This window comes from Aotus nancymaae, unplaced genomic scaffold, assembly GCF_030222135.1.
Source record: "Aotus nancymaae isolate 86718 unplaced genomic scaffold, 86718_ANA_hifiasm-v0.15.2.pri h1tg000076l, whole genome shotgun sequence".
Lineage (NCBI taxonomy): Eukaryota > Metazoa > Chordata > Mammalia > Primates > Aotidae > Aotus > Aotus nancymaae.
The window spans coordinates 12608445-12620798 of NW_026988491.1; the positions used below are offsets into that span (position 1 = coordinate 12608445).

At 54.5% G+C, this 12354-nt stretch overlaps 1 protein-coding gene across 6 annotated transcripts in view; it reads right to left on the reverse strand.

The window, feature by feature from the left end:
• Positions 1-321: 321 nt before the first annotated feature.
• The window catches only part of PLA2G6 (phospholipase A2 group VI), a 54181-nt gene continuing 42148 nt past the window's right edge, over positions 322-12354 (reverse strand). For all 6 annotated transcript variants that reach the window (XM_021668732.2, XM_064368039.1, XM_064368040.1 and 3 more), the window contains 7 exons: positions 10439-10602; positions 9508-9658; positions 4415-4551; positions 3929-4083; positions 2289-2456; positions 1321-1394; positions 322-1096 (listed from right to left, as the gene is read on the reverse strand). In XM_021668732.2, coding sequence (XP_021524407.2) covers positions 952-1096; positions 1321-1394; positions 2289-2456; positions 3929-4083; positions 4415-4551; positions 9508-9658; positions 10439-10602 — 994 coding nt within the window. In that variant the 3' untranslated portion in view covers positions 322-951. The remainder of the gene's footprint in view (positions 1097-1320; positions 1395-2288; positions 2457-3928; positions 4084-4414; positions 4552-9507; positions 9659-10438; positions 10603-12354) is intronic.

The following is a 12354-nucleotide window of genomic DNA, read 5'->3' on the forward strand; positions in this document are numbered from 1 at the left end:
AGCCCTGGGCTGACCTTGGCCCTGCACACGCGCCACCTGTCTGTGTGGAGTCCTTGGCCTCTGGGTGGCAAATGGCGCTTGCCCTCGTCTGCCAAGGTGAGGCTGAGGATTGTGGCCCCTTTGGGCCTGCCTGGGGCACGTGGACCTGGCAGCTGCCTCTGAACACCCTAAGGGCCAGTTTAGGGGAGGCCTAGAGGACAGAGGAAGTGTCCCTGCCCAGGGGTCCTGGAAAACAAGTGTCTGGGTATACAAAGGAAAAGGCCGGTCAAGGCTGAGAGGAGCTGGGGAACTCACACCACTGCACACACAACACAGGTGAACTGGAATCCAAATGGTTTATTTCATAGTTTTGGCTCTTAAGCCACTTCCATTGGGAAGAATAAGCTCCCCGGAGTGACCTTTGAGAGCTGAGAGTTCTCGGGGTTGGGCAGCTGAGGGGCTGGGTCAGAGTGAGGGGCAAAGTCCAACGGGCATCCTGCTTCTGCGGCCTGGGCTTTCCTGGCTGATGGGGTGGGGGACACTCCGTTTCTCTAGCTCCAGACTCCTGGAACAGGGCAGAGGGCAGAGGGAGTGGGTTGCACCCACCAGGAAGCCTGGGAGTGCCTTTGCTGGAGGCTGGGGCTGGAGCAGGGTATGGTTGCACCTGGGTACCCTTAGTGTTTGAGCTGATGGGGGAGTCAGCTGTCCTTTACAGTCAGGGAAAGGAGCCAACGGGGGCTCTAGACTTTCCCAGCCTAAAATGACAGAAGTGCTGGAACAGGGGGTTGGGGGAGAGTGGCCTCCAGGACCAGCCTCAGGCAGGCAGCTTGGGACTCTCCCAGGCCCGGTCTATGGACGCAGAGCTGCCTGGACCCGGATCTGCCCGGGAGGGCAGTGGCTGGGCCTGGCCTGGGCTCCCCAGCAGAGGCTGAGTGGACGAGGTCAGCTGGGCTGGTGCGAGGGCGGAGGCCCTCAGGGTGACAGCAGCAGCTGGATAAGCTTCTGGAACTCCTCTCGGTGCTCATAGATGTAGACCTCAGTCTCCCAGAGGGCGTTGACCAGCACTGTGTCGCTGACCTCATCCAGCATGATGTCCGTCCCCAGCTGGGGGTTCAATCTGTCCAGGCCAAGGAGGAAGGGGTCACCCTAGGATGCTCAGGCTGGGCAGGGGACAACAGCTAGGACCAGGGTGTGCTCGGGAAACAGAGCAGGCCCTTGGGGAAAGGGAGAGTCCATACCAGAGCTGAGAGGGGAAGGGTGGCGAGTCTGACCAGGCCAGGGCTAGGGGCTGAGGGGGGCCGGGGGTGGGGGCTGAGGGCTGGGGGTGGGCTGAGCCCTCACCTGAAGTACTGGATGCCAACCATCTCACACCAGGCCCGGGCCCGGTCCACAGCCCGCCCGTCTGGATCCGTGCACTGGTGAGAAGCAGGCTTGGTGAGCATCCGGCTCACACCTGTCCGGCCCTGCCATGCACTCCTGGAGCCCCTGCCTGGGGACCCCCAAACTCTTTGAGTCAGCCTGAGCCACACAGCAACAGAGTGGCTGGGACAAGGCCCCTTCCTGGGACTGCAGAGACAGTCCCAGCTGTGCAATCAGAGGGACAGGCGTCTCAGCAGAGCCACTTCAGGGGTGGTGAGTTGGGGAAAGAGTAGCAGCTGAGTGGACAGGCCTCCATGTCCCCTCTCCCTGAAGTTAGTTTGTTTCTTTCATTCTTTTTTTCTCTTTCTTTCCTTCTTTTCTTTTTCTTTTTTTTTTTTTGAGACAAGATCTCCCTCTGTTGCCAGGCTGGAGTGCAGTGGTGCAATCACAGCTCACTGCAGCCTCTGCCTCTTGGGCTTAAGCAGTCCTCCCCCTCAGCCTCCTGGGTAGCTGGGACCACAGGCATACACCACCATGCCCAGCTAAGTTTTAATTTTTTTGTGGAGACGAAGTCTCACTATATTGCTCAGGCTGGTCTCGAACTCCTGGGCTCAAGTGATCTGCCCACCACAGCCTCCCAAAGTGCTGGGATTACAGGGGCAAGCCACCTGGGCGGGCCCACTCTGGAGCTTTTGTCCACTCTGGGCTTCTACACAGTGCTATGTTTGCAGAAAGGCATCCACAGCTACAAAGTGTTTGAAAACACCCCTGCTGGCAGTCTTTGAGGGGCCCTGCCTCACACTGAGACTCTGAACTGGGGACTCTCTCTCCAGCTGGCTAAAGCCCTATTGTCTCCGCTGACACCAAAGGCCCCACAGGATGAGGGGGAAGCCATCAACCTGGACTGCAGACCCTGAGGGAAGTGACCCGGGGGAGGGGCCCACACTCACACAGTCCACCACCATCTTGCCCAGTTCCTTGGCCCCAAAAACAGTCTTGGCCAGTTCCCAGGGGTTGCTGGGACGGAAGACATCCACACAGGTCACAGGCACCTGTGGGGACCTCCCTGTCCCCAGGGAGACAACGATGGAGAGTTTCTTCACCTTGTTGGCCTGTCCCTGTTGGGGACAGGACAGGGGCAGTCAGAGAGGATCTTCCACAGGCAGGGGACACGCAGGGGAGCGTCAAGGGGAGGCCCAAGGCTGGGATCTGGGGCACATGAGGACAGGGCAAGAGGCCTCTGGTGGCAAGAGCACACCTGGCATGATTTCCAACCAGCCCCTTGCAGCCCCCCCGGAAGGGCTGGTGCAGGTGGCACGTGCCATCTGCTCGGGACAGCACCTGTGTAGCAACAGGACCACACATACACCAGCTGCGAAAATGATCCCGCCCACCCCGTCTGATGCTGGCCCAAGTCAAGTCGAAGCTAGGGGAGGAAAGGCAGAGAGTGTTCCTTGGTGTCTGTGATTTGCCAGGTGTTTGCATCATGACTTCATTTAATCTCCCATCAGTCTGTGGAGCGGGCGCTGATCACCCAGTTCGCAAATGAGGACTCTCAGCGAAGCCCAGAAGCAGCTGCCCGGGCCACATGGTAGAGAAGTAGGGGCTAAGGCTTGAACCTGGGCCCTGGGTGCTGCGTCTCTTGTTTGTTTCAGAACAACCTCTGCAGCCGATTTGCTGGATGATCTTGAGTGATATCTCCCACTCTGGCTCCAAGGCTCCCCATCCCCATGCAATAGGAGAGTTAGACTGGCTGGTGTCCGACAGTCTGCCACCTGTAGGAAGCCTGCCCTGCCTGATCTGGCCCCTAGAGGGCACTCCCCTCCCTGTCCATCCAGAGCCTCTGCTTCCCCGGCACAGCAGCAAGGATGGAGCTCAAGCTCCAGGCACTGCTGTGACCATTTCACAAACAGCATGCCAAGGCCTCCCAGCCTCCTCAGGGAGGCACCGTGATGGCCCCATTCAGTAGCTGCAGTGAAGCATGGGCAGAAGCGGGACCCCCCTCCGAGGCGCTCTGGCTCCAGGGCCGGAGCTCAGCCACCGAGCTCGCTCCCCCACTGCTTTCAGCTGTACCTCCGCAGGGCGAGGACGGCTGCTTTTCCTCCAGATCACTGATTCTGCACTGCCCTGTCCCCAAAGTCCTCAGGATGGGTCCCCTGTTCCATGGAGCCCTTTCCGAGCCCCCAGATCTTTCAGCAGAGGCATCATGGTCCTCCACCACGGCACCGGCAACCCGTGGGGGCGCACGCTCCTGTTAGGCTGTCTCTCCACAGAGGTGAGCTCAAGGGCAAGTAGGTGTCCTATCCCCAGGCTGACCAGAGTGGCCCGTGCACAGTATGCGTGCCACCCTCCCCACTCATGCACGCTTAGAGCACAGTGGGCCTCAGACCCCGTCTTAGCATGGTGCTTCGGGCAGACCCCACCCACAGCACAGGTTCCAGTGACATCAAGTTGCCCTGCGTGCACATATGAATGAATGCGTGTGTAAAAACCACCTGCCGTCCTGGGGGTCGGTCCCTAGCATGGTTTGCTGGAACAGGGTTGGCTCTTGGGAGCAGCAGGTCCAGGCCCTCGGGCCTGAGGCACCCACCTTGCGGATCAGGTCCTGATTGTACTCATGGATCTCAGTCATGGCGTCCAGCGTGGGGTTGTTGGCCAGCAGCCCACCGTCCAGGAAGCGTCCATTGGGTCGGAAGTAAGTGGGGGCTGCCCCGCTGCTTCGGGCTGCCCGCCACACCAGTTGGTCTGGGGGCGGGAAGGGAGGGTGCCCCAGGGACATAAGGGACTGGTATAAAACCCATGCACTCAGATCTCAAGGTGTGGACCCACCAGGCCACACTGTCTGGCCAATTCATCCTGGTGGAAGGCAGGTCCAGCTAAGGACTTGCCAGGGACTTTTCTAACCTGCTGGGGACCTGATAGCTCCCTGCCCCCCACCAGCCCCCGTAATCCCTGTCCTCAGCCAATAAACACCAGCACAGTGGGTGGGTCAGTGGCAAGGGCAGGACTCCCACCCAGCACCCTGCAGCCTCTCAGGCTAGTCGCTCCCCATGGATGCATGAAACACGGTTTAAACCTGAGGGCTGAGTTGGAGGCCTGAGGTTAACGTTCTGGTTGAAACGAGGCTCCCGGACAGTTTCTGGAGCATCGTAGTTCCGGAAGAGGTGGAGTTCAGCTGGCTGCCGGTCAGACAGTGTCCCTGTCAGCATCACCCTGGAGAGAAATGAGGCGGGAGGACCACGGAGCCACCTGTCCACCCACCTTTCCCCTTCTCTGACATTCTCAGCCCAGGCCTTGGGTAGCAAAGTGCCTGCTCCAACCTCTGTTCAGGATGGGTGGGCTTCTCCCCTCACCAGCCCCCAAAAACAGGCTGTCTCCGGCAGTGCTGGGGGAGTGTCACATTGGTCCAACCTTGGGAGGGCAATTCAGTAAAAGCTGGTTTTTCTGAAAGGCCAATCCAGCCAGGTGTGGTGGCTCATGCCTGTAATTCCAGCACTTTGGGAGGCCGAGGCGGGTGGATCACCTGAGTTCGGGAGTTTGAGACCAGCCTGACCAACATGGAGAAACCCCATCTCTACTAAAAATACAAAATTAGCTGGGTGTGGTGGTGCATGACTGTAATCCCAGCTACCTGGGAAGCTGAGGCAGGAGAATCTCTTGAACCTGGGAGGTGGAGGTTGCGGTGAGCCAAGATCATGCCATTGCACTCCAGCCTGGGCAACAAGAGTGAAACTCTGTCTCAAAAAAAAAAAGAAAAAGAAAAAAGAAAAGAAGAAAAAGAGAGAAAGGCTAATCCAATGGAAAAGCCTGTGACAAGACTGAAAAAAGATGTCTGTTATCTGTTATCAGAATCAGGAAAGAAAAGGGGGCCGTCACAACTGATGCTGCAGGCATTAGAAAAAAGAGAATATTTTGAGCGACTCTGTCAGTAAGCTTGAAGATTGAGATGAAAGGGACACATTCCTAGAAAAACCTCGCTTAACCAAAACTAACTCAAAAAGGTATTTAGAAACCCTGAGTAGTCTTACAATCACTAAAGAAATTAATTCCATCATCAAAAATCTTCCCACCAAGCAAACTCCAGGCCTAGAAGAATTTACTATCAAGGGCTACCATAAGTTCAAAATAAAGTCACTATTACACTAACTCTTTCAGAAAAAAATAAAAAGAGGAAATATTCCCTCAAAACCCAAAATAGGAAAAAACAGGTGAAGCTCACCCACGAGCACGAGCATGGACACAAAATTTCTTTCTTCTTTTTTTCCTTTTTGAGACAGAATCTTGCTCTGTTGCTCAGACTGGAGGGCAGTGTTGTGATCTTGGCTCACTGCAACCTCTACCTCCCAGGTTCAAGCAATTCTCCTGCCTCAGCCTCCTGAGTAGCTGGGACTATAGGCACACACCACCATGCCTGGCTATTTTTATTTTTTAATAGAGATGGGGTTTCACCATGTTGCCTAGGCTGGTTTCAAACTCCTGAACTCAGGCAATCTGCCCGCCTCGGCCTCCCAAAGTGCTGAGATTACACACGTGAGTCACCGAACCTGGCCACACAAAAATCTTAAACAAAACATTAGCAAACTGAACCCATCAGAATTCTCTCTAGAAGTAATACAGAGTAGGCCTCAAACTGGTATTTGCACACCCTATGTTCACAGCAGCGTTATTTATAATAGCCAAAAGGAGGCAACCAAAATATCCATCTGGATGAATGGAGAAGCAAAACGTGGTGGATACAGACAATGGAATGTTATTCAGCCTTAAAAAGGAAGGAAATTCTGGGTGCAGTGGCTCATGTCTGTAATCCCAGCACTTTGGGAGGCTGAGGTGGGTGGATCACCGGAGATCAGGAGTTCGAGACCAGCCTGACCAACATGGAGAAACCCTGTCTCTACTAAAAAAAAAAAGAAAAAAAAGTACAAAAAAATCATCCGGGTGAGGCAGTGCATGCCTGTAATCCCAGCTACTTGAGAGGTGGAGGCAGGAGAATTGCTTGAACCAGGAACAGAATTCTGACACATGCTACAACATGAATGTCAAGTGAAATAAGCCAGTCACAAAAAGACAAACCCTGTATGATTCCACTTACATAAGGTAATGTCAAAGATAAAATTGCAACTAATTTAAAGATAACAGTTGGCTTTCATTGATGAAATGAGAGTCAGGCAGTCCACAGAACCAGCTTACGTTCAAAGAACTCTGGCCTGCAATGTGGTCAGGCAGTGTTGACGGACTGAAAACCAAAGTGAGGTGTGGAGCTTAACTGATTTGCCTTGTTTGAATCAGCTGCCCACCTGCGACTGACGAGAGATCGACTGTTGTAGATAACCAGAGCTCAGCTATTGTTACGTGGGTATATGCCTAAGCTAACCAGGTTCACTTAGCATGAGTGACTCTATATTGGTTTGGTCTGTTGGGCCTCGTACAGAATCCTGGTCCAAATCAATTACCTCCTACAAATTTTACTTAGAAGTACCCGGAGTAGTCAAACTCATAGGAAAAGAAAGTGAAATGGTGGTTACTATTTTAAGCACTTCTGATGATCTTTTCACATGTTGAAAATGAGTCCTTTGGCCAGGCGGGGTGGCTCACGCCTGTAATCCCAGCACTTTGGGAGGCTGAGGCGGGTGGATCACGAGGTCAAGAGATCCAGACCATCCTGGTCAACATGGTGAAACCCCATCTCTACTAAAAACACAAAAATTAGCTGGGCGTGGTGGCGCACGCCTGTAGTCCCAGCTACTCAGGAGGCTGAGGCAGGAGAATTGCTTGAACCCAGGAGGCAGAGGTTGCGGTGAGCCGAGATTACGCCATTGCACTCCAGCCTGGGTAAGAAGAGCAAAACTCCATCTCAAAAAAAAAGAAAAAAAAAGAAAATGAGTCCTTTGATGGATGTGTGGCTTTGAAATCTTTTCTCCCACTCTGTGGTTGGTCCTTTCACTCCCTTTATGGTGTTTTTTTAAATTTATATTTATTTATTTGGGGGTACCCATGTTCTTAATGGAGTAGAATTTAAAAATATTTCTCTTTTTATGGTTTGCGTGTTTTGTTTTCAAGACAGGGTCTCAGTCTATTGCCCAGGCTGGAGTGCAGTGATGTGATCACAGCTCACTGCAGCCTCAGCCTCCAGGGCTCAAGCGATCCTCCCATCTCAGCCTCTCAAGTAGCTGGGACTACAGCCATGTGCCACCATGCCCAGCTAATTGTTAGTTTAAAATTTTTTTTATAGAGATGAGGGTCTCACTATGTTGTCCAGGCTGGTCTTGAACTCCTGGCCTCAAGTGATCCTTGCACCTCAGCCTCCCAAAGAGCTGGGATTACAGGCTTGAGCCACCATGTCTGGCATATTCCTATTTTTGAGAAGAGGAAACTTTGGGGCCCATGCTTGTAACCACTTCCTCTCACTACTGCCTCCAAGAATAGCCCTGATGTTCTTGAAGAAGGCCACGGTGGAGGATCTGCCACCCAGAGACACCAGGACTCATCACACAGCTGCAATCATTGAGGCTCTGTGGCCCGGGCACAAGGACAGCTTTCCAACCAGTGGAACAAAACACAGCCTGGAGCCGATCCAAGCACAGAGGGATGCTTGACCCACTGCTGAGGAAGCAAGCCCCACAGATGCGGAGGGAAAGGCAGACTTCACAGATGGAGCTGGGAAATCGGCCAGTCATTTGGAAAACATTGGCCGGTCTCGGCCATTCTTGGCCAATGAAGATCTCGGACTTCACCCTCATGCAAAAATCAATTCCAGGGTGACAGAAGACCTAAACGTAAAAAGCAGATCTAGACAGCTTTCCAACTTGACACAGGAGAATTGTGTGCCGCCTGGGGGCAGCAAAGGGGTTCGTGAATGAAAAATCAAAAGTGGCTGACGCCTATAATGGGAGGTGGAAGCAGGAGGATCACCTGAGCTCAGGAGTTGGAGACTAGCCTGGGCAACATAGTGAAACTTTATCTCTACAAAAAATACATGATTTAGCCGGGTGTGGTGGTACATGCCTGTAGTCCCAGCTACTCGGAGGCTGAGGTGGGAGGACTGCTTGAGCCCAGGAGGTCAAGGTTGCAGTGAGCTGTGTTCATGGCAATATATACTCCAGCCCAGGCCCCAGAGCAAGACCCTGTTTCAAAAAGGAAAAAAAAGGAAAAGGAAAGCAGAAGGGGACGGAAGGGGAGGGGAGGGGGAGGGGAGGGAGGGGGAGGGAGGGAGAGGGAGGGGGAGGGAGGGGGAGGGAGGGAGAGGGAGGGAGAGGGAGGGGGAGGGAGGGGAGGGGAAGGCGAAGGGAGGGGGGAGGTGGGAAGAGAAGACGGTAAGAAAGAGGGAAGGAGGGAGGGAGGGAGGAGGGAGGCAGGGAGGAAGGAGGGACTACAAGAAGAAAAATATTTATAAATATTATCTACCCCATTAAGAACATGGGCCCACCAAAAACAAACAAACAAACAAACCTGGAAACACCCCAAAGCAAAGACAAGCCCCAGAGTGGGAGAAGAGATTTAAAGTCCCCAGCCTTGGACCCTGGGGAAGACCACAGAGGGGATGTCAGGCCCCTGAAGCCGGGGGAGACTCACTTTCGAAATATGAAAAAATCACTAAGAAATGCTCAAAACACTCTGCATGAAACACACCTTTCGTCCAGCCCCGAATGGGATGTGTTGCTTAGTCCTAGGATTTGAGCCTCCCATACAAATGTCTCCTGGAGACGTGACTTTCTCCTTTAGTCTGACTTAAATTAGTTCAAGTCTTGTAGGCCTTAAATTAAAGGCAGGACTGAAGCCCTGTGATTATAACCTAGGAGTCCAATCATGGGAGCAAGTGCTGTCTGAACTGTGAGAAACTGTTCAGCTGTGTCATCTGAAAGGTCAGTGGGTTCCTTTTGCCTGGGCAGCGAAAACCCAGCCTCTGCCCAGGTGGTCTCAGAGAAGGGTGGCCAGGCTCTCTCCAGGAAAGTCCCAGACCCCTGGCCAGGCAGGGCAGAGCCAGGCTCAGCAAGTATATGGATGCCCAAATGAGAGCCACACCCCAGCCCTCTGCCTCCCTGGAAGGGGGGTTCCCTCTGCTGTCCTCAAGGGTGGGGTGCTCTTCACCTGTTCTCCAGGAGCTGCTCCCCACCCCAAGCAGGACGGGAGCCCTCTGTCCCCAGGGAACAGCTGCAGTGCGCCAGGGCTTACTTGGGTTTCTTGACGTCTGTCATCTTGGTGTGCTCTCCAAACTCCCGCTTCAGGAACTCCTCCAGAGGCCCTGACTCATAGGGTCTCGAGCCCCGGAACACCTCATCCTTCATGCGAAAGTACACACTGCGCATGTAGGCCATGGACTTATCTAGGAACGAGGGGACGGGAGGTGGGGAGACAGGACGGCCACACGCTGGCTCCCCCAGGAGAACAGCCTGCAGAGAGCCTGAGCACAGGAGGTGGCTGGAGAAGGTGCCTTTACCGAGGCCTAAGCAAACCCACATTCTGGGCCCTTCCTTTGCAACATCCCGGACAGGGAGAGAAAAGCCCCCTTTTTGGCTGGGCACAGTGGCTCATGCCTGTAATCCCAGCACTTTGGGAGGCAGATGAGGGCAGATAATGAGGTCAGGAGATCAAGACCAGCCTGGCCAACATGGTGAAGCCCCGTCTATACTAAAAATATGAAAATTAGCCAGGTGTGGTGGCGGGTGCCTGTAGTCCTAGGTACCTGGGAGGCTGAGGCAGGAGGATCACTTGAACCAGGAGGTGGAAGTTGCAGTGAGCTGAGATCACACCACTGCACTCCAGCCTGGGCGACAGATAGAGAGTCCGTCTCAAAAAAAAAAAAAAAAAATGCTTGCTATGCTTTTTATTAAATATTATCTACCCCATTAAGTTCACACAGCCAGCTCTACCCTCTGTGGCCAGAGGACAGGGGAGCCCCAAGCCCGTGTGCCCAGCCCTTCTCCTTCCAGCCTGGGACCCCAGCATCTGCAGCCCACCCCTAGCCTCCACAAAGGGCTTATAGCCCTCCCCTCCCCCTCCATCCTCTTTCTGCAAAGCTCTGAAAACAAACTCAGCCCCCTTGAGGGCAGGTCTCAGCCCAGCGCCCCCCACCCCCGTCCCCATCCCCAGTGCCAGCTCTCACTGTGCAGAATGGCCAGGGCCAGGATGCCCCCAGTGCTGGTGCCCGCCACCCAGTCAAACAGGTCCTTGGTGGCCACACCCGAGGCCTTCTCGATGGCGATGAGGAGCTGGATGATGACCAGCCCTTTCACTCCTCCTCCATCCAGGCACAGCAGGTGGTCGTGGCTGCAGTGGGAACAGCGGCGGGAGAGAGGAGGGTCCCACCACAGCCCAGCACTTTACATCCGCCCTCACAGCCCTTGTCCCCTGCAGCTGTGCCCTGGCAGACGGACCCAGACGGACCTGAGGAACCTCACCCCAGGGGGGGCTAGGGAAAGGGCAGTAAAGGAACAAATGTCTAGTATTTTCAGGGGGTGGAGAGTACAACAGAGAAAGGGAAAGGAAGGTCGGGGGATGGCCTCACTGACCAGACGCCATCCCAGCAGGCTCCAGGCCAGTCTCCCCAACCCAAAGCAGGTGCCTGATAAACAAGGCTGGGGGAGGAGGGGCCGGGACCCTACAGCCAGGCCAGGAATGGGCAGTCAGGGGGTGTCAGGGCCCTCCACGCAAGGTAGAAGCAGGGGAGGAGGGGTGGGGAAAGGAAGAGATTTGTGCCAGGGGCTGCGGGTAGGTGTCACCAGCATTAGCTCATGTCATTGTCCCAAACGCCTCTGAGGCAGACCCTCCTGACATCCCTATGCTACTTTATTCATAGAGACAGAGTCTCACTCTGTTGCCCAGGCTGATGTGCAGTAGTGCAATCATAGTTGACTGCAGCCTCAACCTCTGGGCTCAAGTGATCCTCCCACCTCAGCCTCCAAGTAGCTGTGAATACAGGCAGGAGCCACTGCATCTGCTCTCTCTGCGTATTTTTGAGTGAAGGAGGGAGTGCACCTCAGACTTTGTTCCCAGACGCGAACAGTCACATGGATGGGATCTGGACCTGAACCCGTGTCTGCCCCTCCTGAGTTACATGCTCTCCAGCGTGCCCTGACGCCGTCTCCCCACTTCCTGCCTGTCCTCATTGGCCATGCCCTGGGGGAACACCTTTGTGGTCTGCTCAGCCTGGAACCTTCCTCTTATCTTCTCGTCATCCCAATTCAGCTTGAATGCCACTGCTTGAGAGAAGCCTGCCCTGACGCCACCAGCACCCTGCTCCACCCACTTCCTGATGGAGGATGCTTCCACTCCATTCACCATCTTTCACTCTCTTCCTCCTGCACTGACCGGGAAGCTCCATGAGGGCAGAGGCCGAGCACCTCTGCTCTGGGCAGTGCTGCATATCAAGGGGATGCAGGAGGTGCCCGAGAGGGCTGATAAATGGAGGAGGCCTGGATCCCACCTCTAGGGGTCTTTTCCTGGACCAGGTGCCCAGTCCCCCAGCAAGCCCACAGGTGGCAGGGAAGGCTATGCTGCTGCTGGAGCCCAAAGGAAATAAGCAAGACTCCTGAAGATGCGGGGCTGGCGACAGAGATCAACCCAGAGGGTGCAGGGCTCTGTAGCTTGGAAGGTCCAAGTGGGGAGGCACCGAGGGGTCTCCTGACTCTCCCCTCAGCCCTGCTCCAGGGAGGGAGCTGAGGCTCCAGAATCTGGGGAATCTAAATGTGAGTCCTCCCTCAGGTGCAGCTGCCTTACCTCAGTCCCTGCACAGCGGTGTGTGTGTGTGTGTTTGCATGTTTGCATGTGTGCACACATGTGAGTGCATGTGCTTATGTGGGTATAGATGTGCATGTGTGCATGTGTTCGTGTTTGCATGTGTGCATATGTGTGCAAGTCTGTGTTATGTGAATGTGTCCGTGTTTGCATGTATACAGATGTGTATGTGAGTGCATGTGCGTGTGTGTGTGCATGTGGGTGTGGATTGCATGTGTATCTATGTGTCTGTGTGTTCGTGTTTGTATATGTACACACGTGTGTGCATGTGGGTGGGTGTGCATG